A 27,261-nucleotide genomic window follows, 5' to 3' on the forward strand; every position below is an offset into this window, starting at 1 on the left:
TGTAGCAACTGAAAAATTGGACCCTCCTTCCATTTTAACACGCAAATAACCTCACAGCTCCCTCAAGAAAATAGCTCCGATACCAATTTGTTGGTGATTAGAACTCGAACTTTGATGATTGATCGAGAGATTTGAAGAAGAAAAAAGAGAAATAAAGTTTTAGGATAGAAAATAATTGAATACTAGAATAATAATTGATTTGCACCTCAACTATTTAAATACAAAAGTTCAAGACTAAAAATGAAAAAAAAAGTTCTAAAAATCTGCTAAAAATCTGGTAACAATATACCAAACAAATAAAAAAACTAAGCTTCTATAAAAAAGAAAAATTATTCAAACTTAGCAACAGAAAAAATTAAATGGCAGCAATCTTAAACACATGATCACAACACTTATAACTAGAACACACGCAAAATATTGTGGATCCATTGCGAATTCTTTCTCCTTCCATTTCGATGGATCCTCCTTCTCATTCTCTTTTCTGGGTTTCAGTTGATCATTTCCACTAGCCGACGAGGTCTCCCAGTTGTGAAAACAATGTATCCCATGCTCAATCCTAACACTTGTCCACTTCCATAACCCATTGCTGTAATTTTCCAAGTAAGTGCCATTTCAGATTCATTAGAAATTGTTGATGGAGATGATTCTGGTTCCTGGTCGTTGCCATATTTCTTTGACAATAGAAATCCACATAGTCTAGAGCTGCCATTGAAGGAATCGTTTGAAAGTATTGAATTGATTAGCTAATGGTATATTCCCCTCAAGATTGTTATGAGAAAGATTCAATGTTCCAAGATATGTCAAGTTAGTTAACTGCACTGGGATTCTTCCTTGAAGCTTGTTTGACAAGAGATCTAATGATTCAAGTGCTGCTATTTTTCCAAGTGATGGTGGGATGTTACCTGCTAAGCAATTACGCGAGAAGTTGAGCACTATGAGTGAGTTAAGTTATCCAAGTTCTTTAGGAATCGACCCCTTGAAATGTTTGCTTGAAAATTCAATTACTGTGAAAGAAGTTAAAATTCTCTCAAGTTTGAAATCCAACACTTTCAATGTTATAATTACAGAGTCTTGATAATAATCTCCTCCCATGTGCTTTGGGCCACTTTTGTCAAATGGAATATCTTTCATTGATTTTAAATTTTCAAATAGCTTAGGTGGGATGTGACTAGTGAACTCATTTCGAGAGAGATCAATCATTCAAAGGGTACTGAAAGAAAATGTTCCGTTGAAATTTTACATCTAATCATGGAATCTATTAGATCGAAGGACAAGAATTTCAGATTTGGAAGCGTACCTAACCAATAAGGAAATGTATCATTTTGTTGTTGCATAAATCTTAAACTTCCAAATAGTGACAGTTCGTTAATGACTGGAATTGATCCTTCAAGTTGGTTACCATTGAGATTAACTATTCTCACAACAACCATTGGGAGCTTGTTGTTAAAAGTCCCAAAACAATCTAGAATAGTTTCGCCTAACTTGTTCTTGGACAAGTCAAGTACATAAAGAAAACTCAAATTGCAAATATTCGAACGGATTTCTCCAGCCAACCCATTGTTTGAGATTAATAAATAACGCAATGCCTGTGGTGGAGTTAGAAGTGATCCTTGAAGTGAATTGTAGCGATGGTTTAGAACAGACAAATACATCGGCTTCCCATTTTGTAATGGAACCATGAATTTGGGTTATTAGAAAGATCTAAAAGTTGCAAAGACTTAGATGCATTCAAGAAGCTTGGGAAACATTGTATGTTGCAAGAAGAGAAGTGAAACTGATTTATCACGGGTTGGGTAGAATTGAAATCATTACTACACCTTGTTAATGATAGTAAGTTGTTAAATGAAAGATCAAGAAACCCTAGATTCCTAAGCTTCACAAACATGCATGACTTCATATTGCCACTCAAGTTATTAGATGAAAAGTCAACAAAAGTAAGGTTGATGAGGTCAAAGAAAGAGCTTGGAATTGTTCCCTATATTTCATTCTGTGATAAATCAACAACTCGGACTAGATTAGGCTCTTGGATTGTGTCAATGGGACCATTAAGTTTGTTAGTGCTGAGGTCTTGATACTCCAAAGATGGTAGACTAAAGAACCGACCTGGTACTCTACCACTAAACAAGTGTACATTTAAGTAGAGTTCTCGTAGATACAAAAGTCCACTTATGTTGTTGGGAAGGGTATCATGAAGGAAATTCCTAGAGAATTTCATGTAAGTAAGGCTGCTGAGGTTAAATTCTGATAATGGGAAGACACCGCTAAAATTGTTAAAGGAAAAATCCATGGAACTTAATTCGTTTAAGCTCCCAAAAACATCTGGAATTTGCCCTTGAAACATATTGTCTGAGATATCCAAGAAGGTAAGTTTTGTGAGGTTTCCAAGTGCTGAAGGGATGAACCCCGTAAAAGCACAATGAGAAAGACCGAGTGTTTTCAAGTGTTTAAGAATACCAATTGAGTCGGGTAACCCTTTTGAAAACCTTGTCTCTGAAACATCCAATAAACTAAGGGAACTGTTCCAATTTGTTTCTGGTAGATAACCAATGAGATTTGGATTACGTCTTAAACTGATGTTTCGAAGATATGGAAGATGGAAAACTTGGGTTGGGAAATTTACTTGCAAATAACAGTTAGAATGAGAAAGTCAAGTTAAGGAAAGAATAAGGAACAACCAGATACAAATCCATATGGTCAAAGACCATATTTTCTAATTTTGTAAGGTTATGGACAAGCATGTTAAAATCATGGTTCCTAAACAAAACAAAATTCAGACTGAGATCAAGCGAAACTAGTTTTGACAAAAGAGAGATTTCAGGTGGGACAAAACTAGTGAATTCAGTGAGAGAGAGATTAAGATAAGTTAGACTCCTCAACTTACCAAACTCAGATGGGATTTTAGAGTTGTTGAAATCATTTCCGGTAAGCTTGAGCCATCGAAGGTTTTGAAGTGAGAAGAGGAATTGTTTGATTGGAGAGAACCAATTAGTCCACTACAACTAAGATCAAGGCCGATCACACTACCTTTCTTGTTATCACACACCACACCCTTCCATTTGCAACAGTTAGTACCTTCATCTAAAGATTCCATCTCATAAAAAGAAGGAAATTGAAGTTCTTGTTGGCAAATACTATAGGAAAGAGAAAGGCTTCTCTTGAATTTCAACAATGCAGAACTGTGTTTGGGACGACATAAATGTGTTGGAGGAAGAGACAAAGAAAGGGATAGCAATGAAGAGTTGAAGAAGCCCAAAAAGAAGCATAGGATTAAATATAACATCTTTCTCTTATGAACCCAATAGAAAAAAGATGAACTAAGAATTTGGTTGTTAAGTTGCTTATATAAGTTTCAAATGCAAGCATTTCCACTACCAATTTATGCCATTCGTCGACTCATTTAGTACCTTTTTCATTTTGTTTCTCTTTTTCTTGGAGTGTTGAAATCAACAATAAAGATGCTATGAAAACATTTTTAACTTCACTCTATTCTTGAGAGTAATCGACTGAGTATTTAGTACATGCAAATAATAGCTAACTATTAACTAATTCTGTTTAACAACTAACTAACTCCTTTTAACTAACTTTTTCAGTAAAGCTATTGATGAATACTCCTAACATGCCCCGTGCTTATTAATGTTCTCTTCCTCCTGTAATTTCATGATCGTTGGTAACAACTCTAAGCTGAATTCTAAACTTATTGAACAATCCTGCTAATAATGGTTTCGTCAAGATGTCAGCAATCTGATCTTAACTTGGTATATGAACCATTTGAAAGGATCCTCATGCAACTTTTTCTCTAACGAAAAACAAATCCAATTCTACATGTTTGAATTTAAAGTGCATGACAAGATTCCTTGCTACTGCAACAACAGCTGAACTATCACACCACACTAATGCCTTGCTTTTAACTAGAGTACATAGCTCAATTAACAGGGATTGAATCCAGACTATTTCTGCAGTGACATGAGCAAGACTTCTATATTCTGCTTCAACTGTAGACTTGGAGACTACTTGCTATTTTTTGGAATTCCAAGAGACTGGATTCCCTCCAAGAAACACATATAGCCTGACGTTGACCGTTGATCATCAGTATCTGACCCCCAACTAGCTTCGGAATAGCATTCGAGCAAAAACCTTGGAGTTCAAGTGAACTTTAACCCATGATCCAAAGTCTCTTGGAAATAACGCAAATTTCTTTTGACAACTTTAAAATGTAGATCCAATGCTTTATGCATGAACTGACAGACTTTGTTTACAAAAAAGGCAACGTCTAGTCTGGTAATCACATTATATTGTAGTGCACCAATTATGCTCCTGTAAAAATGTTCATCTTCAACAGGACTGTCTACATGAGTTGATAAATGACAAGTGGTTACCATTGGTGTAGGAGAGCCGTTCGACTTGTCCATTAAGGCCCTTTGAAGTAGATCAAGTATGTACTTCTTTTGGCTAAGAAAAATACCATCTTGAGTGTAGTTGAATTCAATACCCAGAAAGTAACTCAACTTTCCCAAATCTTTCAAGGAGAACTGAACATCCAGTTCTTTAACAAACTGATCTATGGCTCGAAAGTCAGTCCCAATGACGATAATGTCATCTACGTATACCAAAACATAGAGCAACTGAGACCCCGATCAATGAATAAAAAGAGAGTTCTCAACTTTTGATACTTCAAATTTGGTAGCTAAAAGAAATTCCTTCAGCTTGTGAAACCAAGCTCGAGGTGCTTGCTTAAGGCCGTACAAAGCTTTTCTCAACTTGCATTGTTGTTCAAAATTTGGAGGTTGCACCATGTAAATTTCCTCATGCAAATCCACTTGCCTGAGAGACTATCCAAAGGACACAACCAAACCAAAACCACTCTAATCATTGTTGGTTTGACCACAGGACTAAATGTCTCCTAAAAATCAATGCCTCCCTCTTGAAGGTAACCCTCAACCACCAACCTACCTTTGTATCTAGCCACTGAGCCATCAGTGTTTCTTTTGACTTTAAAAATCCATTTACACCCTACGGCCCTACGACTTGCAAGTAAGGGTATAAGATCTTAAGTGTAATTGGAGCGTAAGGCATTATATTCTATTTATACAGCTACTTTCCAGGCATGACTCTAAAATGCTTTTGCAATAGATGTGGGCTTCTTCTTAGTTAGGACAGATGAAAACACCTTAGGTTTGAAAATGCCACTATTTGACTGAGTTTGCATAGGATGGGAATTCACAAAGGAAGTGGACCTTTCCTAATTATTAGATTGATTATAAAAGGTAAGCACACAAGCTATTGTTGAGGATTCTGCATGTTGACTTGTAGAAGAAGAGTGATCAACAAGAGAACTCATGTTAGAGGAAGCCTAAAATGAACCTGCCACAAGAAAAGTCCTGGTTGGCTCTAATAAAGAAGTAGAGGTATGAGCTGGAGAGGTAGTAGCTACAACCATAGGAATATGGGACCGTTGATGGACAGACCTGATTGAGTCCAAGGTAGAATGCGAAGAAAAACCATGCTAAAAAGGAAACTGGGATTCATAAAAAATAACATGTCGAGAAGTAAAAATTCGACAATCTTTATCAAGGCACCTATAGCCTTTTTGATTAGTACCAACCCCAAGAAAGACACATTGTTTGGATTAAAACTAAAGTTTGCCCTGGTGAAAAAGCCTCAAATAAAGGAAAAAGGCATAGCCAAACACCTTTAGTTGGGAATAAGCAGGTTTAACTTTGTAAAGTTTCTCATAAGGGCTACTCTTTTGTAGAATGGAAGTAAGTAACTTGTTGATCAAATGAAAATTATGAGCAAAGGCAGAGGACCAAAATTCTAAAAGTATAGATGCCTGAGCCAAGAGAGTCAGTCTCATGTCAACTATTTGTTTATGCTTTCTTTCAGCCACACCGTTCTATTCTGAGGTATGAGAATACTAGACCCTATGCTAGATTCCAAGCCCAGAGAGCTCATTTGAACACCTCAGACTTGGTTTTGAGAAAAATACAACCAGGTATACCTGTTATGCATATCCACAAAAGAAACATAATAGGAGAAATCATTTGATTGTACATGTGCTGGTCCCCAAACATCAGACACAACGAGTTCAAAAGGTGAAGAATACACTATTTCTGAAGAACTGAAAGGCAACTTATGAGCTTTGCCTAATTGACAAGCTGAACATATATAAGGTAAACAGTTGTGTTTGAAATAAACATTACAGGTGCACAAAACATGAACAGGAGTGTTATTACAAGGATGGCCAAGTCTGTTATGCCATAACGCAAAAGAAGAAAGAAGTTGAGCATTGCGTATAAGTGCTGATCTTGACTTTTGAGCAACAATAGGTTTGTTGGAAGCAACACGAGAAACATCAAACCAGTAGAGTCCGTCATGCATGTGGCAACTAGAAAAGTTTTCTCTATCTGAATATCCTTCACAAAACATAAAAATGGGTGAAACTCAAAATAAACTGCATTATCCCTTTCAAACTGACCTACAGACAGCAAATTCTTACACACAGTAGGAACATGCAGAGCATTCTTTAGGTGCAAGAGCCTATGTTAGCTATAGAAATAGAGTCACCATTTCCCATAGACACCTGACTTGTCCCTGTATAGGGAGAAGCAATTGTGAGACTCGCTGTGTCAAGAGTAATGTAGTTTGTAACCCTAGAGTCAGGATACCAGGACTGATCAGGTAGCTCAGAAAAAGAAGCTCAAGGATGTGTCTGATGAGATAAAGAAAGAGTCTGTAAAAGTGAATTACAACAGTGGGACATAGGAGAACAAGGAGGTGTAAGAGAGGAGAAACCTTGCCCATTGAGTTGATGGTAATTGACTATTATTGAATGACTGGGACCAACACCGAAAAAATTTTCATCAAATTTGTGATAGCAAGTTTAAACCATATGGCCAATTTTTCCACATAATTGGCACTACGATCTAGAGCGTGACCAACTTCGACCACTACCACGAGCCCTGCCACGAGACCAGCCTCATCCTTGATTAAACTCTCGAGAATAGCTATTGGAGTCTCGAGCTGTCAATAGTATCGTGTTTTTAATGAGATGCCAAATTGGCTTGTAAAGAGACCTCAGTCAGCAAAGCCATCTGTCGTGCTTCACAATCAAAAAGCATTTCAGTCAGGAAGTCAAGAGACATAGGATTTGCTGAGGCGATCACATGAATGAACTCATATTCTATCAAAAGACCAGTCAAGATGATGCTCACTTGTTTTTGTTCAGTAACCAAACTACTAGCTGCAATTATATTATCACTTAGACTCTTAAATTTGGACAAGTATTCTTTAATGGTAAGATTTTCTTTCTTGAGCGAGTATAGAGCATGGCGCATACTCGAGATTTTGATGTTGGATTTGGCACCAAACCTTCTTTCAATGGTTGTCCAAATTTCAAAACTAGTCTTGGTTGTTGTGAGATGTACCAAGACATCACCTATGACCGTAGACAATAGCCAAGAAGCTAGAAACTTGTCGTGCTTCTTATGAACAAGAAAGGCGGGGTTATCAACTAACTGACCCTCATTCCCAGCGATAAGAGGAGAAGGGACAGGAACCGTGCCTAACACAAATCCCTTAAGATCGTATCCTTCAAGAATCAATAAGAGTTGATGTTTCCATAAGAGAAAATTGTGCTCACTGAGTTTGATTGTGTAAAGAAACACTACCATGACCCTGTGAATGAACTGCTTCCCCAGTGTTGGAAGAATGTCGAGGTGTATCAACCACAAGTTCAACTTTTGTAACCATGAAAACAGAATGAAACAAGAGGAAAAAAGAATCCCAGTTATACTAAGAAAACCTTAGCTTTTGATACCATGTTAAAATTAACGATAAAGATGCTATGAAAACATTTCTAACTTCATTCAATTATTGAGAGTAATCGGCTGAGTATTTAATACATGCAGATAATAGCTAACTATAAACTAGTTCTGTTTAACAACTAACTAAGGGTGGGTTTGGATGGACGGTGCATTTAGCTGTGGTTAGTGTAAAAACAGTGGTGGCGGTGAGATTAAATACTATAGCGATACTGTAGCGTGAGACAAAAAGTAAGCTAAACGCACAGCACCGCACCTAATCGCCCCTCCAAACTCACCCTAACTCCTTTTAACTAACTTTATCAATAAAGCTACTAATGAAATACTCATAACATGGAGACATCCAACAATGGCCGGACATCTAGAAATATTGAAGAACAATAATTATTAACAGCAACCCATGGTTGTATTGGCTCCATTTGGCATTATCACTCATAAGGTTTCCTTAAAATAAGTTAATTTAGTATAAATGGCGTCAAAAGCACAGGTCAAAAATTTTATATTGATTCAAAATATAATGATTTTACTTGAATAGAATTCTAATTATCTTACTTATCATTTAATTAATATATTAGATTTAATTATGTTAATCAACTATTGTACTGAATAATATTAATTTGTATTAATTATATAAAATAAAACAATATTGCATGTTAAATATTTTAAAAACACTTAAATTATTATCCAAAAATTTTAAAATTAATTAAATATTGAACACATAAAATTACATGCAACACATGTTATTTAAGAGTTAGTTTATTTGAAGTAGTAAATTTACATAGATTTATTTGATAAACTTAGGTCTTGTTCAAGCAAGTAAAAAGCGAAAAGACTATTAATTATGTAAGACAACTTAACTTAAACACGCAGAGACACAGTCCTAATCAAACTTTTTTCCGATGAACTATGATAATCATATAAAAAATGGCATGGCTTATAAGATTGCACAAATCAATTAAAGATAATCAAACTATGTTGTTGGACAATTGACATGTAAATAAACAAGTAAATATAATATTTGTCCCTTTTGCTTCATATCAGTTGACTTGAGAGAGTGATTGTACCATTTGTTTCATTTAAAAGAGGATTATTCCATGCTTTGTATTTTCACTTTTATGTTATTTGTTTTCTACCTTTAGGTAAGGTAAGTAAAGGAGAGTTCATGCTAAGTCCATACTTCTGTGTGTCGAACCGTGTGATTAAAGTGTCCACACTTCACTTGCATTTCTTTAAAAGAGTATATGTTTTATTTCAATCATTCATATATATATATATGTTTATATTATATACACTAAAAACATTTAATCCATAAATTGATATTTAAATTAGACCATTTTTCTTAAGTTGGTACGTAAATTTTTTGTCACTAGTGATACCCAAATTAATCTTATGTTACAATATTTACACCAAAATGTTATATTCATTAAAAAATTCAACCAATATTAAACCCCACATCATATAAACTTTAAAAAAATTTCTTATTTTCTTTTTACACTATTTATCTTTCTTTAGTTTTTTTTCCTATTTTTTCTTCTTCCTTTATAGTGTCTAGAAATACTAGCAATGTTTGAAATTTGCCATCTCAAGATCGAGACACAAAAAATTAATTCTATTTTCAAACTTTATCTCCTGCTCGTTCTACCTGATGCGATTGAAAAAGTTATTTCATTGATCAAAAGAATTAGATCGGGAATCGATCAAGGTACTGGTTTAAAGATAAGAGATGAACTGATTGACTTGCCAATTGATACAAATCAATTGAACCAAGCTAAACAACCAGTTGAACCAAATTTATCTAGTTTTTAATTATTTTTATGAATTTTTTAAATAATTTATTTTATTTTAGCTTGACTAGTTTAACTATCGGTTTAGTTGTGAAGAAAGAAAAAAAAAGAAAAAGAAAAAATATATATATATAAGAGAAAATAATACATTTTTTGTCTTAACAATTTTAATTAGTTTTTTAATATACTTAACGGTTCAACTAACAATTGAACTAGCGAGATACTAGCCTAAAAAGAATAGTCTAAGGACCATTTGTGACAAAAAAAATTAATGGTGTTGAACCAAGCTTTACTTGCAAATTATTTTGATATAAAATAATTTTAAATAAAAACTTAGCAAAAATATTTCATTTTAAATAACATTTAAAAAGAAAAATTGTTAATTCATATTTAGAAAAAATTTAGGCCAAGTCGTTAAATTAACTTTGCAATTTTAAACTTGTTAAAATTACTTGAGCCACAAAGTATCGATAATTTTATTGAGCATCGATAGAATCAATATTTTATCAATACATTTTCAATATCAATATCAAAATGACATTCTGCTTTCCAAAGTATTTACCAAGTATCGATCTGGTATCAATACCGTTTGCATGATATCGATAAATTTCTTCAAGTCTCAATAATGATATACTTTTATCTATACATTTTCAGTATTGATATGAAATTAACATTCGACTTTCAAAAGATTCATCAAGTATGGATACGATATCGATACATTTTATTTGGTATCGATATAATTTCTTTGGTATCGATATTAATGGTTCAACAGTCACTAAATTAGGCATTAAATATAGATGAGTGTATAATATTAATTTTATATCTTGAAAATTAATGATATATCATTATCTTATATATCAGTGTCTAAAAATTAAGATTTTTGGTATATTTTAATATAAAATGAGTTTGTTCTTATATGATATTTCAACCCAATGACTTTACTATTAAGGACAAATAAAACCCTTAACACCATTAATATAACAACGACTATTCTTATATGTTGAGAGATGACAAGAGGCTGCTTCATACTATTACCCAACAAGAGTCTCAAGTGGTTTTCTAGAAATAATAATTAAAACAATTCAATTTTATTTGTAATCGAGATTCTATGACTTTGGAATGAATCTATATTTCCTCTAATAATTAAAATAATCCAATTTTTTATTCAAAATCATGCATGAAACTTTGGTTATAACTAGATTACATGGAAAATATTGTGGAAAAGATGCTAGAAACAAACCCTATAGCATCCATTGCTAATTCTTCCTCCTTCCATTTCGATGGATCCTCCTTCTCATTCTCTTTTCTGGGTTTCGCTTCATCATTTTCTCTAGCCAACGAGGTCTCCCAGTTGTGAAAACAATGTATCCCACGCTCAATCCTAACACTACTCCACTTCCATAACCCATCGCTGCAATTTTCCAAATAAGTGCTATTTCAGATTCATCACCAACTGTTGATGGAGGTGACTTTGGTTCCTGGTCGTTGCCACATGTCTTTGACAATGGGAATCCACATAGCCCGGAGTTGCCGGCGAAGGAATCGTTTGAGAAAGTATCGAAGTGATTAGCTAACGGTATAGGCCCTTCAAGATTGTTATGAGAAAGATTCAATGCTCCGAGAAATGTCAAGTTGGTTAATTGCATTGGAATTCTTCCTTGAAGCTTGTTTGGTGAGAGATCCAATGATTCAAGTGCCGCTAAATTTCGAAGTGATGGTGGGATATTACCTGTTAAGCTGTTGTGTGAGAAGTTAAGCACTATGAGTGAGTTAAGTTCTCCAATTGCTTTAGGAATCGGCCCCTTGAAATGGTTGCTTGAAAAATCAATGCTTGTGAAAATAGTTAAAATCCTCGCAAGTTCGAAATCCGACCCTTTCATTGTTACAGTTACTGAGTCTCGATAATAATATCCTCCAATGTACTCTGGACCACTTTTGTCTACCTGAATATCTTTCATTGATTTTAAATTTTCAAATAGCTCGGTGGGATATGACCAGTGACCTCATTTCGAGAGAGATCAATCATTTGAAGGCTGCTGAAGGAAAATGTTCCAGTGAAATTTTGTATGTCACCATGGAATCCATTAGATCGAAGGACAAGAACTTTCAGATTAGGAAGCGTACCTAACCAATAAGGAAATGTATCATTTATGTTGTTGTTGCCCAAATCTAAAACTTCCAAATAGTAGCAGTTCGTTAATGATTGCAGAATTGATCCTTCAATCTGGTTACCATTGAGATTAAGTGTTCTCAATTTAACCACTGAAAGCTGGTCGCTAAAAGTCCCAATACAATCTGGAATAGTTCCGTCCAACTTGTTCTTGGACGAGTCAAGTACATAAAGAAAACTCAAATTGCAAATCTTGGAAGGGATTTCTCCGACCAACTCATTGTTTGAGATTAAAAAATAATTCAAATCCTGTGGTGGAGTTGGAAGTGGTCCTCGAAGTGAATTAGAGCGAAGGTCCAGAACAAACAGATGCTTCCCTGGAATTTGCTCAACGCTAGTCAAGAAGTTCATAGAAAGGTTCAAAGAGGCCAAGCCCTCCCATCCTTCGGCTTCCCATTTTGTAATAGAACCATGAATTTGGTTATTTGAAAGATCTAAAAGTTCCAAGGACTTGGATGCATTCAAGAAGCTTGGGAAACGCTGCATGTTGCAAGAAGAGAAATGAAACTGAGTTATCATGGGTAGGGTAGAATTGACATCATTACTACACCTTGTTAATGATAGTAAGTTGTTAAATGAAAGATCAAGAAACCATAGATTCCTAAGCTTCACAAGCATGCATGACTTCATATTGCCGCTCAAGTTATTAGATGAAAGGTCAAGAGCAGTAAGGTTGATGAGGTCAAAGAAAGAACTTGGAATTGCTCCCTGTATTTCATTCTGTGATAAATCAACAACTCGGACTAGATTAGGCTCTTGGATTGTGTCAATGGGACCATTAAGTTTGTTAGAGTGGAGGTCCAGATCCTCCAAAGAAGGTAGACTGAACAACCAACCTGGTGCTCTGCCACTAAGCAAGTTTGCACTTAAGTAGAGTTCTCGTAGATACGAAAGTCCACTTATGTTGTTGGAAGGGTACCCTGAAGGAAATTGGAAGAGAAGTCCATGAAGGTAAGGCTGGTGAGGTTAAATGCTGATGGTGGGAAGACACCGCTGAATTTGTTAGAGGAAAAATCCATGAAACTTAGATCGTTTAAGTTCCCAAAAACATCAGGAATTTGCCCTTGAAACATGTTGTCTGAGATATCCAAGAAGGTGAGTTTTGTGAGGTTTCCAAGTGCTGAAGGGATGAACTCCGTAAAAACACAATGAGAAAGGCCGAGTGTTTTCAAGTATTTAAGGTTACCAATTGAGCTGGGTAACCCTTTTGAAAACTCTGTCACTGAAACATCCAATAACCTAAGGGGACTGCTCCAATTTGTTTCTGGTAGATAACCAATGAGATTTGGATTACTACTTAAGATGATGTTTTGAAGATATGGAAGATGGAAAACTTGGGTTGGGAAATTTCCTTGCAAATAACAGTCAGAAAGACTTAGATGCTTCAGTGAGACAGTCAAGTTAAGGAAAGAATAAGGTACAACTCAAGACAAATTCATACCGTCAAGGATCATATTTTCTAATTTTGTAATGTTGTGGACAAGCATGTTAAAATCATGGTTCCTAAACAAAAGAAAATTCAGACCGAGATCAAGCGAAACTAGTTCTGACAGAAGAGAGATTTCAGGTGCGACAAGACCAGTGAGTCCAGTGTCAGAGAGATTGAGATAAGTTAGACTCCTCAACTTACCAAACTCAGATGGGATTTTAGAGTTGCTGAAATAATTTCCGGCAAGGTTGAGCCATCGAAGGTTTTGAAGTGAGAAGAGGGAACTGTCTGATTAGAGAGAACCACGTAGTCCACTACAACTGAGATCAAGGCCGATCACATTGCCTTTCTTGTTATCACACACCACACCCTCCCATTTGCAACAGTCAGTACCTTCATCCCAGGAATCCATCTTATGAACAGAAGCAATGTGAAAATCTTGTGAACATTTACTAATGGAAAGGGAAAGGTTGCTCTTGAAATTCAGTAATGCAGAACTGTGTTCGGGACGACATAAATGTGTTGGAGGAAGAGACAAAGAAAGGGATAGCAATGAAGAGTTGAAGAAGCCCAAAAGGAAGCATAGGATTAAATATAGCATCTTTCTCTTATGAACCCAATAGAAAAAAGATGAACTAAGAATTTGGTTGTGGAGTTGCTTAGATAAGTTTGAAATGGAAACAATTCCCCTACCAATTTATGCCAATTCGTCAACTCATTGAGTACCCTTTTTGTTTTGTGTCTCTTTTGCTTAGACACATATCCGGCAATGGCCGGACATTATCACTCCATTTGCCAGTATCACTCTTAAGGTTTCCTTAAAAGAAGTTAATTTAGTATAAATGGCATCAAAAGCACTAGTCAAAGGTGAGAAGAATAAAATTAATGCATGTCTTGACAATAGTTGTTTGTCTTTTACTTGCACGACACAGTTACAGTCCAATTTTATGTTCTGAATTAATATTTAATTCTATGTATTAAATTATATATTATAAATGCATTAGTATTTTGCCATGACTTATATTCAAACCAAATAATTAGGCCTAATGTTAAAATAGATGAAACGATTTAAACATTTGTCGGATTTTACTTGGTTAAGTAGATATAATCAACCAACATAATTAAATTCGAATTAATTAGTTGACAATCTTATGTAACGTGCATTGCAATATGGTTTCTAGTGTTGAAGTGTTGCTACATCTCTTTCCCTTTTATTTATAATATATATAAAACTACGAATTTAAATTCATAAAAATATTTGAATTCATGAGAATGCTTTTTATTTTTCAACATATTACTAGATTTACATTTTAAATAAAAAATTTATAATAAAAACCTAAAAACTTTTCTCTTTTTTTTTTCAAGTCATTTGTTTCTTCTCTTTTATTTTGTTCAGCGATGGTGTCAGCCTCCAGGGTTAGCTATCGCCCATTTTTTTCCCTCCCACCAACTCTTTCTTTCTTTCTTCTTCTCATTCACTCCACATGTCTTCTCTCTTTTTCAATTTGCAGATCTATTTTGTGGGTATCTTTGTTATCTTCACAAGTTGTGATGGATAGATGACGATGTCTATCGTTCGCTAAAACTCCACTGGCCACCAGTAGTTTTTCTTAGAAAGTGGGTGGCTCTTCATCAGCTTCTTAATCTGTTTCTGTTTTGAAAATATTTCAGAATAATAAATGATTTCATGAGTCAATTTGGACTCGTATTGTCCTAAGTTTTTTATTTTTTTATTTTTTTTACCATGGTTTAATAAGTCTTTAGTTTTAGAAGTTTTTGTCTACTCTTGTAGCACTGTTTTTAGTCTTGCTTATGCATGTAATCTTAGTTTTACAAGTGGTTTTAGGATGATTTTGTTGCCATCCTCTATAGTTTAGTGAATGCTCAATTCTTTTTTCGATTTTTGCTTTCCGCTTTGGACCATCCGGGGTTGATTTTCTTATCGTGTTAAGTGCCTGCAATCACTCCAGATATGTCGTGCTTGAGTTGTGACAAAGCCAATTGTCAACGTGTTACAATCTTTTATTAATGCTGAGGCTAAAGCCTTTGTTGTGTTGATGGAGCTTGTCCTTCCCCATCTACAACAAGTGTTTGTTATTTTTTCCCCTGAATTGTATGGTTTCATTCATTGAATGAATTAATGAATTCACCCTTCAAAATAAAAAAAAAATTGAAACAAAATAGAAGTTGTGATAAATTATACATTTAAAAATAATATAATTTAATCAAAGTTGTGATAATTATTATATATTTAAAATGTTAAAATTGTTATAAAATAAAGAGAGATGGAGAGAATAAAGAACAAAGAAAATATGAAAGCAATAGAGAATGTACTTTATTGATCAAAGGGATGATTAGAATTAGAGGTGAGTATTTGATCTAGTTGGATTGAATAGAGTCAAAAAATTTCGAGTTAGTCAAGTTGACGGAACTCAATTTGAATTTTGTTCGAATCGGATTGAATTGAGTCAAAAAATTTCGAGTCAAGTTGAGTCGAGTTAACAAATCTTATTATTTATACTCAATATTGCGTTTGATTTTTGTTTAAATTTACTTTTATTCTAACTATGAGATGTGATGTTGTGGTTACTCACCTCATCCCTTAACTAACTGATCGGGAATTCAATCCCAGTTACAGAATTTATTAAAGTTATGTGACCAAAATTCTTGTTAAATAAGAGATTGCTTGCAAGTTAAGTTAAACAAAATATATTTACTTTGTAGAAGATTTAGTATTTATTAGTATAATATATTTAGCATTTATTTGTATAATTTATTTCACTTACAAATTTAGCCTATAAATAGGCTCTTTTACAACCTTAAAAACACACTCCTTAAAAAGATTAGAACTCATAATACTTTTGGAGAATTTTGTGTTTAAGTTTCAAGGGTTTTTTTGTTTTTGGGTTTTGGGGTTAGTTTTTGTGTTCATCTTTTGTATTATTCAGTCTTTTGTCATTATAGTAAAATTATCTTTGCCCGTCATTTTTTATTCTTTTTGGAGTGTTTTTTCACGTTATATTTGTGTGCTCAATTTCTTCCGTTATTTTTACTTTTTCATTACTTAATGGGGTACCCTAAAGGAAATTGGAAGAGAAGTCCATGAAGGTAAGGCTGGTGAGGTTAAATGCTGATGGTGGGAAGACACCGCTGAATTTGTTAGAGGAAAAATCCATGAAACTTAGATCGTTTAAGTTCCCAAAAACATCAGGAATTTGCCCTTGGAACATGTTGCCTGAGATATCCAAGAAGGTGATTTTTGTGAGGTTTCCAAGTGCTGAAGGGATGAACTCCGTAAAAACACAATGAGAAAGGCCGAGTGTTTTCAAGTGTTTTAAGGTTACCAATTGAGTCGGGTAACCCTTTTGAAAAGCTTGTCTCTGAAACATCCAACAACCTAAGGGGACTGCTCCAATTTGTTTCTGGTAGATAACCAATGAGGTTTGGATTACTTCTTAAACTGATGTTTTGAAATATGAAAGATGGAAAACTTGGGTTGGGAAATTTCCTTGCAAATAACAGTTAGAAAGACATAGATGCTTCAATGAGGAAGTCAAGGAAAGAATAAGGTACAACCAGAGACAAATTCATACGGTCAAGGACCATATTTTCTAATTTTCTAAGGTTATGGACAAGCATGTTAAAATCATGGTTCCTAAACAAAAGAGGATTCAGACTGAGATCAAGTGAAACTAGTTCTGACAAAAGAGAGATTTCAGGTGGGACAAAACCAGTGAATCCAGTGAGAGAGAGATTGAGATAAGTTAGACTCCTCAACTTACCAAACTCAGATGGGATTTTAGAGTTGCTGAAATAATTTCCGGCAAGGTTGAGCCATCGAAGGTTTTGAAGTGAGAAGAGGGAACTGTTTGATTGGAGAGAACCAATTAGTCCACGACAACTGAGATCAAGGCCGATCACATTGCCTTTCTTGTTATCACACACCACACCCTTCCATTTGCAACAGTCAGGACCTTCATCCCAAGAATCCGTCTTGTGAGAAGGAATGTGAACTTCTCCTAAACAATGAGTTTTATAAATGGAAACGGAAATGGAAAGGTTGCTCTTGAATTTCAGCAATGCAGAACTCTGTTCGGGACGACATAAATGTGTTGGAGAAAGAGACAAAGAAAGGGATAGAAATGACGAGTTGAAGAAGCCCAAAAGGAAGAATAGGATTAAATATACCATCTTTCTCTTATGAACCCAATAGAAAAAAGATGAACAAAGAATTTGGTTGTAGAGTTGCTTATAGAAGTTTCAAATGGAAACATTTCCACTACCAATTGATGCCTTTGAACAACTCATTGAGTACCCTTTTTTTTGTTTCTATCTTGCTTGGACACATCCAGCAATGGCCGGACATCTATACTTACTTACAGCAGCCCATCGTTGTATTGACTCCATTTGGCATTATCGCTCTTACGGTTTCCTTAAAAGAAGTTAATTTAGTATAAATGGCATCAAAAGTACTGGTCAAAGGTGAGAAGAATAAAATTAATGCATGTCTTGACAATAGTTGTTTGTCTTTTACTTGCACGACATTGTTATTATAGACAAAAATTAAGTCAGAGTTCTATACTTACTTATTACAAATGGCATTATTATTTTTGCCATGACTTATATTCTATCCAAACAACAATTCAACAATTCAATTAAAGATAATTGAAGATCATTTTAATGAAAGAGTACTACCTTGTTGGACAATTGACATGATGAAGTAAATATGATATTTATCCCACTTATTTCTTGTTTAATACCGAAGCCTTGTAAGCCTATAAATTATCAGTTTACTTGTAGTCATTGTATTATTTTGTTCATTTAAGAGAGGATATGGTGCTTTGTATTTTCACTTTTGTGTTATTTATTTTCTACCTTTAGGCAAGGTGAGTGAGAGAGAGATCATGCTAAGTGTAATTCAGTGAGGCTATAATTATCCTGGAGTTAGGATATATTGAGTTGAAATCTTTATTTGTATAGTAAGAATTTTCCTCTAGATAACTAGGTAAGGCACTGCAAATATAGGTTAAGTTTGAATTATATTAACTAGTCTTTTGTAAAAAATATATGCTTTATTTCAATTATATATATATATATATATATCATGGTACTTAAATTATATCATTTCTTTCATATTGGTAATTTTTGTCGGAATACCCCATTTTGCCGTCAGTATAGAACTTTTAGACTTATATTTTTGTTTTTAGCGACAGCTCAGTATATAGCAAATTGTTTGGAGTGAAATTAATATTATACATTCATCCATATTTAATATAATCTCTAATTCAATTTAATTTTAATTAAAAAATTTAGAAACAAGTAATTCAAATTAGTAGTACAAATGCTACTAAGGGATTCAATTCTTCTACTTCAATTTCAATCGATCTGGTTTCAACTTTCTTTTTCAAATTCTTTTAATTACCAAGAAATTTATAGAATCCATCAAAAACTAAAAATAAAACAAAGGTTTTAATTTTTAACTAAAATTAAATAAATTAAAGGATATATTAAATAGATTGGATTAAAGAATAAAATTTTAAAATAAAAAGGAAATAATTTTTTTGCTTATGATTATATATATAGTTGGCTGCTGTACACTGTTTGTAAACAGAGAGAAAGAGATCCAAGGAAACCGAAGCGTATAAAAGAAGAAAATGAGATTTATTTAATTTGAGTGATTACATAATATATTGAATATGAATGATTGTATAATGCTAATTTTATGTCTTTAATTTCCTGTAATAATTAAAATAATCCAATTTTATATTACTATGGAGAAACATGAAACGTATAATTTTTTTATTCAAAATCATGCATGAAACTTTGGTTATAACTAGATTACATGGAAAATATTGTAGAAAAGATGCTAGAAACAAACCCTATAGCATCCATTGCTAATTCTTTCTCCTTCCATTTCGATGGATCCTTCTTCTCATTCTCTTTTCTGGGTTTCGCTTGATCATTTTCACTAGCCAACGAGGTCTCCCAGTTGTGAAAACAATGTATCCCACGCTCAATCCTAACACTACTCCACTTCCATAACCCATCACTGCAATTTTCCAAATAAGTGTTATTTGATTCATCAAGAATCGTTGATGGAGGTGACTTTGGTTCTGATCGTTGCCACATGTCTTTGACAATGGGAATCCACATAGCTCGGAGTTACCGGCGAAGGAATCGTTTGAGAAAGTATCGAAGTGATTAGCTAACGGTATAGGCCCTTCAAGATTGTTATGAGAAAGATTCAATGCTCCGAGAAATGTCAAGTTGGTTAATTGCATTGGAATTCTTCCTTGAAGCTTGTTTGATGAGAGATCCAATGATTCAAGTGCCGCCAATTTTCCAAGTGATGGTGGGATATTACCTGTTAAGCTGTTGTGTGAGAAGTTAAGCACTATGAGTGAGTTAAGTTCTCCAATTGCTTTAGGAGTCGGCCCCTTGAAATGGTTGCTTGAAAAATCAATGATCGTGAAAATAGTTAAAATTCTCGCAAGTTCGAAATCCGACCCATTCATTGTTACAGTTATTGAGTCTTGATAATAATCTGCTCCAATGTACTCTGGACCACTTTGTTGGAACATTGGCAGCAGCAAACATCAAACAAAGTTACAAAACAATGTTTGCAAGACTGAAGCAAGAAGAATCGAAGCAAAGAAAAAGCAAAAGCAAAGAAAAAATGAACAAAATTGAATACTCAGCCAAGTTGTAACTGAACATTACATTTTTTCATTCAAAATTTGAAAATAAAAGGAGTTACAATTTGTTCATTTGACAGTTATCTACTAATCTAACTGCCTCCACTAATTTACAACCAATGTAAGCTTAAGTCAAATACAAAATGAGTGACATATCGCCTTTTACATCACTATCTAATCACTAACTTAATCTTACTAACTATTAAAGCTAGTTGCAATTAAACTGAACTAAATTACATCAAAACAAAACAAAGAATGTCGGTTGCTTCATTTGGTCCAAAACCATTCGTATGCGCACCAAGCAAAATGAGTGAGCTCGATAGTCTGCGATCTCGACATGGCGTGCTTCGCTCCATGTTGCATTGCGATCCGACTTTCAACACACTTTTGTCTACCGAATATCTTTCATTGATTTTAAATTTTCAAATAGCTCGGGTGGGATGTGACCAAGAACTCATTTCGAGAGAGATCAATCATTCAAGGTCTTTGAAGGAAAATGTTCCACGAAATTTTGTATGTCACCGTGGAATCTATTAGATCGAAGGACAAGAACTTGCAGATGTGGAAGCGTACCTAACCAATTAGGAAATGTATCATTTATGTTGTTGTTGCCCAAATCTAAAACTTCCAAACGGTAGCAGTTCTTTAATGACTGTGGAACTGATCCTTCAAGCTGGTTACCATTGAGATTAAGTGTTCTCAAAACAACCATTGAGAGCTGGTCACTAAAAGTCCCAAAACAATCTGGAATAGTTCCGCCCAACTTGTTCTTGGACAAGTCGAGTACATAAAGAAACCTCAAATTGCAAATCTTGGAAGGGATTTCTCCATTTAACTCATTGTTTGAGATTAAGAAATAACACAATGCCTGTGGTGGAGTTGGAAGTAGTCCTCGAAGTGAATTGGAGCGAAGGTCCAGAATAAACAGATGCTTCCCTGGAATTTGCTCTACGGTAGTCAAGAAGTTCATAGAAAGGTTCAAAGTGAGCAAGCCCTCCCATCCTTCGGCTTCCCATTTTGTAATAGAACCATGAATTTGGTTATTAGAAAGATCTAAAAGTTGTTGAGAATAATTCAAAATAATATTGGTGGGATGTTTAGAAAATCTTGGTAGTATCTTGGTAGTTTCAGATTTTCTAGTTTGACTAAATAATTTGTTAGCTATTTTTATCTTAAGTTAGTTTTCATGTAAGCCTATAAATATAGGCATTTATTCTTTGTTTTTTACTCATTCAGAATTCATTAATAAGAGAGCAACTTTCCTACATATTATTCTATCTTTCTCACGTTTTATTCTCCAACAATTTTGGCATCGAGCTAGGTTGGATCCTTTAGGCAATTGAGTGAAAGTGAGGTTTGGGTCCATTAGGGTCTTTGGGAAACACGAGAGAAAAGAGTGAGTGTTTTGGAATGGCATCACTGGTTTTCTTCCTCTCAACCACTCATACCCATTTTCAATGGTGAGAAATATGAGTGGTGGAGCATCAAGGTGAGGACATTGCTCAAATCGCAAGAGCTATGGGACTTGGTGGAGTACGGGTTCGTTGACATACTTGAACCCGATGAAGAAGAAGATAGGAGGTTGAAAGAAGTCGGGAAAAATGATGCTAAGGCATTGTTCATTATCCGACAAGCGTTCATGACTCTATTTTCTCTCAATTGCAGCAAGAACCACATCGAATGAAGCATGGTCAATCTTGCGAAAAGAATATCAAGGTGATTCAAGAGTCATAGTAGTGAAATTACAATCACTACGACGTGATTTTGAGACCTTAATGATGAAGAATGGTGAATCAATTGCTGATTTTTGTCACGAACAAGGATAATAGTCGGTCAATTGCGCTCCTATGGTGAGAAAATTTCGAGACGAGACAATTGTAGCAAAAGTCTTGCGAAGCTTAACGACAAAATTTGATCATGTTGTGGTGCTATAGAAGAGTCCAAAGATCTCGCGGTTCTTTCCGTTGATGAATGATGGGATCTCTTCAATCTCATGAGGCGAGAATCAATAGATCAGCAGAAAGGAGTGAAGAGAATAGTGAAGAGAAGGCATTTCAAGTGAAAGGTGACAATAACCGTTCAACAAATAGAGGACGAGGAAGAGGAGGATTTCGTAGAGGTCGAAGCGGTGGCTATGGCGAAGCGAGCAAAGGAAGGTATGATGGACAAAGGCAATCGAATGAGCAAGGTAACACAAAAATGGCATTCAATGTTACCATTGCAATAGATATGGGCATGTAAAAGGCGATTGTTGGTATAAAGATCAAAAAATGAATTTTGCATCAGAAAGTGAGGAAGAAAACAAGCTTTTTATGGCTTGTATTGATACTAACCATAAGTCAAGTGATTGGTGGTTTGTGGACAGCGGTTGTTCGAATCACATGACGGGTACCAAATCCTTATTCAAGGAGCTCGACGAGTCACAAAAGCTAAAGGTGCAACTTGGAAACAAAAGGGAGATGTTAGTTGAAGGAAAAGGCACTGTGGAAATCGTTAATAGCCATGGAGAAGGAAAAATGTTGGACAATGTTCAGTTTGTTCCTGATTTAGGATACAATTTATTGAGTGTTGGACAACTAATGGCTGGTGGATATGCTGTCGTATTTGATGATGGTGCATGTATCATCAAAAACAAAAAATCAGGCAAACGAGTCCATGTCAACATGACACCAAACAAGATGTTTCCGTTGGATGTTTCAAACATGGAGAACTTTGTTCTTGCTGCAAGTACAAAGGATGACTCGAAGCTATGGCATTTGAGGTATGGTCATCTCAATATTAAAGGCCTGAAATTACTGAGTGATAAAGGTATGGTTCTTGGACTACCGAAAATTGTTTCTCTTGATTTATGTGAGGGGTGCATTTATGGAAAGCAAACTAGGAAGCCATTTCCTGTTGGAAAAGCATGGAGAGCTACTGAATGTTTAGAATTAACTCATGCTGATCTATGTGGTCTTATGCAAACCGAGTCCTTGGGTGGGAGCCGTTACTTCTTGCTGTTTACTGATGATTATAGTCGCATGAGCTGGGTGTATTTTTTGGAAAACAAGTCAGAAACTTTTGAAAAGTTCCAGAAATTCAAGGTTATGGTGGAGAATCAAAGTGGCTGCCATATCAAACTTCTTCGCACAGATCGAGGTGGAGAGTTCATGTCCAAAGAGTTTAATATGTTTTGTGAGGACAGTGGCATCCATAGGGAGTTAACAATTCCTTACACTCCTGAAAGCGAATCAGTGTCATTGGCGGAAGAACCGAAATGTTGTGGAGATGGCAAGAAGCATGTTACAAGCGAAGGGACTCTCAAATCAGTTTTGGGCGGAAGCTGTGGCAACATCTGTCTATCTACTGAATCTCTCACCAACAAGGGCTGTCATGAATAAAACTCCATATGAAGCTTGGTGTGGTAGGAAACCTAATGTAAGTCATTTAAGAATTTTTGGGTGTGTTGCATACGCTTTATTAAATTCTCATGCTCGTAAAAGCTTGATGAAAAGTCCGAAAATGCATTTTCATTGGTTATTGTACTCAATCCAAAGCATATAGATTGTATAACCCTCATAGTGGAAAATTTACAAGTAGAAGAGATGTAGTGTTTGATGAAAATGCAAGCTGGGATATGAGTGTAGAATAGGTACAACAGGAGATTTCTTTTCCCATCAAAGATTCTATAGATAAAAGGAGGAGCCTGCACACAGAATATCTACAACACTTGAAGAATCTTCCGACGAGCCAATTCCACTAAGGAGATCAACAAGGGTCAAAAGCCAAATCAAAATATGCCGATGACACTTATGCATCCCGCTAATTTGCCCTAGCCGTTTGGATCCTCGAGATTATGAAGAAGTCACGATAAGGAAGAATGGAAAAAGGCAATGATGGAGGAGATACAATCCATCGAAAAGAATAGAACTTGGGAGATGGTCAACTTGCCGGAAGATAAAAATGCAATTGGTTTGAAGTGGGTGTTCAAGACAAAATTCGGTGCAGATGGAAGCATTCAAAAGCACAAAGCTCGTCTTGTAGCGAAAGGTTATGCACAGCAATATGGTATTGATTTCGAAGAAACTTTCTCTCCAGTAGCTCGGTTCGAAACAGTGAGGCTTGTTCTAGCAATAGCTGCACAATTGCAATGGCCTGTTTTCCAGTTTGATGTCAAATCAGCGTTCCTCAATGGAGATCTACAAGAGGAAGTTTACGTAACACAACCAGAAGGTTTCATAGAGAAGGGAAGCAGGCCCCTCGAGCATGGTACAACAAGATCGATGGGTATTTTCAGAAGAAAGGGTACATGAGAAGTGAGAACGAGCCCACCTTGTACGTGAAAAAGGAAGGTAAAAATGATTTCATCATTGTTTGTCTTTACGTTGATGATATCATTTATACTAGTTCCTCTAACTTACTTGTTGATGAATTTAAGTCTCAAATGATGAATGAATTTGAGATGTCCGATATGGGTTTATTGCATTATTTCCTCGGTCTTGAAATTCATCAAGCTGATGATGGAATTTTTATCTCACAAAGGAAATATGCCAAGGATCTTCTCAGTAAATTTAGTATGCTTAATTGCAAGCCTGCAACTACACCCATGAATATCAATGAAAAATTGCAGCAAGAGGATGGAGAAGAAATGGTAGATGCAAGGAGGTTTAGAAGCTTGGTTGGAGGTTTAATCTATTTGACTCACACTAGACCCGATATTGCATTTCCTGTTGGTGTTATTTCGTGTTTATGCAAAGAACCTTCAAAGGTTCATTATGGAGCAAAAAAACGAGTCTTGCGATACATTCTTGGAACTTGAGTATGGCATATGGTACTCAAAAACTTTAGATTTCAGATTGTGTGGGTTCACAGACAGTGATTGGGCAAGTTCTCTAGATGATAGAAGAAGTGTATCAGCATTTATTTTTACTCTAGGTTCTGGGGTGATCACATGGAGTTCTAAGAAGCAAGCTACAACAACATTGTCAACCTCGGAGAGGTTGATATGTAGCAACAATCGCAATGACTTGTCAAGCCATTTGGCTAAGGAGAATGTTAATCGATCTCCAACAAGAATAGAAATGTGCAACTACCATATTTTGTGACAACAAATCCACTATCTCTATGACAAAGAATCCAACATTTCATAGTAGAACAAAGCACATAGATATTCGTTATCATTTCATTCGAGATTTGGTAGCAAAGAGGAGATATCTTTGGAATATTGCAACAATCAAGAGCAATTTGCGAGATATGTTAACAAAAGCATTATCAAAAGAGAAGTTTTGCTATTTTAGAAGTTTACTTGGTGTCGCAACTTTGAATTAAGGGGGAGTGTTGAGAATAATTCAAAATAATATTGGTGGGATGTTTAGAAAATCTTGGTAGTATCTTGGTAGTTTCAGATTTTCTAGTTTGACTAAATAATTTGTTAGCTATTTTTATCTTAAGTTAGTTTTCATGTAAGCCTATAAATATAGGCATTTATTCTTTGTTTTTTACTCATTCAGAATTCATTAATAAGAGAGCAACTTTCCTACATATTATTCTATCTTTCTCACGTTTTATTCTCCAACAAATGTTCCAAGGACTTGGATGCATTCAAGAAGCTTGGGAAACGTTGCATGTTGCAAGAAGAGAAATGAAACTGATTTATCATGGGTAGGGCAGAATTGACATCATTACTACACCTTGTTAATGATAGTAAGTTGTTAAATGAAAGATCAAGAAACCCTAGATTCCTAAGCTTCACAAGCATGCATGACTTGATATTTTCGCTCAAGTTATTAGATGAAAGGTCAAGAGAAGCAAGGTTGATGAGTTCAAAGAAAGAACTTGGAATCGTTCCCTGTATTTCATTCTTATATAAATAGACTTGTTGGACCAGATTAGGCTCTTGGATTGGGTCAATGGGACCATTAAGTTTGTTAGAGTGAAGGTCTAGATGCTCCAAAGAAGGTAGACTGAACAACCAACCTGGTACTCTGCCACTAAGCAAGTTTGCACTTAAGTAGAGTTCTCGTAGATACGAAAGTCCACTTAAGTTGTTGGGAAGGGTACCCTGAAGGAAATTGGAAGAGAAGTCCATGAAGGTAAGGCTGGTGAGGTTAAATGCTGATGGTGGGAAGACACCGCTAAAATTGTTGGAGGAAAAATCCATGGAACGTAGATCGTTTAAATTCCCAAAAACATCAGGAATTTGCCCTTGGAACATGTTGCCTGAGATATCCAAGAAGGCGATTTTTGTGAGGTTTCCGAGGGCTGAAGGGATTGACCCCATAAAAACACAACTATCAAGGTTAAGCTTTTTCAAGTGTTTAAGATTACCAATTGAGACGGGTAACCCTTTTGAAATCCTTGTCCCTAAAACATCCAACAACCTAAGTGGACTGATCCAATTTGTTTCTGGTAGATAACCACTGAGATTTGCATTATTTCTTAATTTGATGTTTTGAAGATATGGAAGATGGAAAACTTGGGTTGGGAAATTTCCTTGCAAATTACAGTCAGAAAGACTTAGATGCTTCAATGAGACAGTCAAGTTAAGGAAAGAATAAGGTACAACCAGAGACAAATCTATAACGTCAAGGATCATATTTTCTAATTTTGTAAGGTTGTGGACAAGCATGTTAAAATCATGGTTCCTAAAGAAAAGAAAATTTACACCAAGATCAAGCGAAACTATTTCTGACAAAAGAGAGATTTCAGGTGGGACAAGACCAGTGAGTCCAGTGGCAGAGAGATTGAGATAAGTTAGACTCCTCAACTTACCAAACTCAGATGGGATTTCAGAGTTGCCGAAGCCAATGCCGGCAAGGTTGAGCCATCGAAGGTTTTGAAGTGAGAAGAGGGAACTGTTTGATTGGAGAGAACCAATTAGTCCACTACAACTGAGATCAAGGCCGATCACATTGCCTTTCTTGTTATCACACACCGCACCCTCCCATTTGCAACAGTCAGTACCTTCATCCCAAGAATCCATCTTATGAACAGAATCAATGTGAACTTGTGAACAATTACTAATGGAAAGGGAAAAGTTGCTTTTGAATTGCAGCAATGCAGAACTCTGTTCGGGACGACATAAATGTGTTGGAGGAAGAGACAAAGAAAGGGATAGCAATGAAGAGTTGAAGAAGCCCAAAAGGAAGCATAGGATTAAATATAACATCTTTCTCTTATGAACTCAATAGAAACAAGATGAACAAAGAATTTGGTTGTGGAGTTGCTTATATAAGTTTCCAATTGAAACAATTCCACTACCAATTTATGCCATTCGTCAATTCATTGACTACCCCTTTTTTTTGTGTTTTGTTTCTATCTTGCTTGGACGCATCCAGAAATGGCCGGACATCTATACTTAATGACTCCATTTGGCATTATCACT

At 35.3% G+C, this 27,261-nt stretch overlaps 4 protein-coding genes across 4 annotated transcripts; all 4 read right to left on the bottom strand.

Moving 5' to 3' along the window:
* Positions 1-11,567: 11,567 nt before the first annotated feature.
* LOC105767140 (receptor-like protein 7) lies at positions 11,568-13,615 on the bottom strand. The gene is made up of 4 exons (XM_052630442.1): positions 13,597-13,615; positions 13,216-13,491; positions 12,799-13,125; positions 11,568-12,694 (listed from the first exon to the last, which is right to left on the bottom strand). The coding sequence occupies exons 1-4, from the start codon at positions 13,613-13,615 to the stop codon at positions 11,568-11,570; spliced, it is 1,749 nt and encodes a 582-aa protein (XP_052486402.1).
* Positions 13,616-16,280: 2,665 nt separating this feature from the next.
* LOC128041106 (receptor-like protein 35) lies at positions 16,281-17,394 on the bottom strand. The gene is made up of 2 exons (XM_052630443.1): positions 16,780-17,394; positions 16,281-16,625 (listed from the first exon to the last, which is right to left on the bottom strand). The coding sequence occupies exons 1-2, from the start codon at positions 17,392-17,394 to the stop codon at positions 16,281-16,283; spliced, it is 960 nt and encodes a 319-aa protein (XP_052486403.1).
* Positions 17,395-19,097: 1,703 nt separating this feature from the next.
* Positions 19,098-19,718, bottom strand: LOC105766343 (receptor-like protein 9DC3). Its single transcript, XM_052630444.1, has one exon. It carries the CDS (start codon positions 19,716-19,718, stop codon positions 19,098-19,100), a length of 621 nt encoding a protein of 206 aa, XP_052486404.1.
* A 5,716-nt stretch (positions 19,719-25,434) lies between these two features.
* Positions 25,435-26,859, bottom strand: LOC128041107 (receptor-like protein Cf-9). The gene has a single exon (XM_052630445.1). The coding sequence runs from the start codon at positions 26,857-26,859 to the stop codon at positions 25,435-25,437; it is 1,425 nt and encodes a 474-aa protein (XP_052486405.1).
* Between the last annotated feature and the right edge of the window lie 402 nt (positions 26,860-27,261).

Source organism: Gossypium raimondii, chromosome 5, assembly GCF_025698545.1.
Source record: "Gossypium raimondii isolate GPD5lz chromosome 5, ASM2569854v1, whole genome shotgun sequence".
NCBI classification, from domain to species: Eukaryota; Viridiplantae; Streptophyta; class Magnoliopsida; order Malvales; family Malvaceae; genus Gossypium; species Gossypium raimondii.

Bases quoted from the DNA above. Each gene is read 5' to 3' on its own strand.
- LOC105767140 (XM_052630442.1), bottom strand. The intron at 13,126-13,215 runs GTATGAATTTGT...GTTATTTGCAAG, and splicing joins AGAAAATATGATCCTTGACG to GAAATTTCCCAACCCAAGTT. The intron at 12,695-12,798 runs GTTTCATGGATT...AATTTCCTTCAG, and splicing joins TGGGAACTTAAACGATCTAA to GGTACCCTTCCAACAACATA.
- LOC128041106 (XM_052630443.1), bottom strand. From the start codon at position 17,394: ATGGTATATTTAATCCTATTCTTCCTTTTGGGCTTCTTCAACTCGTCA. The intron at 16,626-16,779 runs GTTGTACCTTAT...GTTATCTACCAG, and splicing joins ACCGTATGAATTTGTCTCTG to AAACAAATTGGAGCAGTCCC.
- LOC105766343 (XM_052630444.1), bottom strand. From the start codon at position 19,718: ATGAATGGGTCGGATTTCGAACTTGCGAGAATTTTAACTATTTTCACG.
- LOC128041107 (XM_052630445.1), bottom strand. From the start codon at position 26,859: ATGGATTCTTGGGATGAAGGTACTGACTGTTGCAAATGGGAGGGTGCG.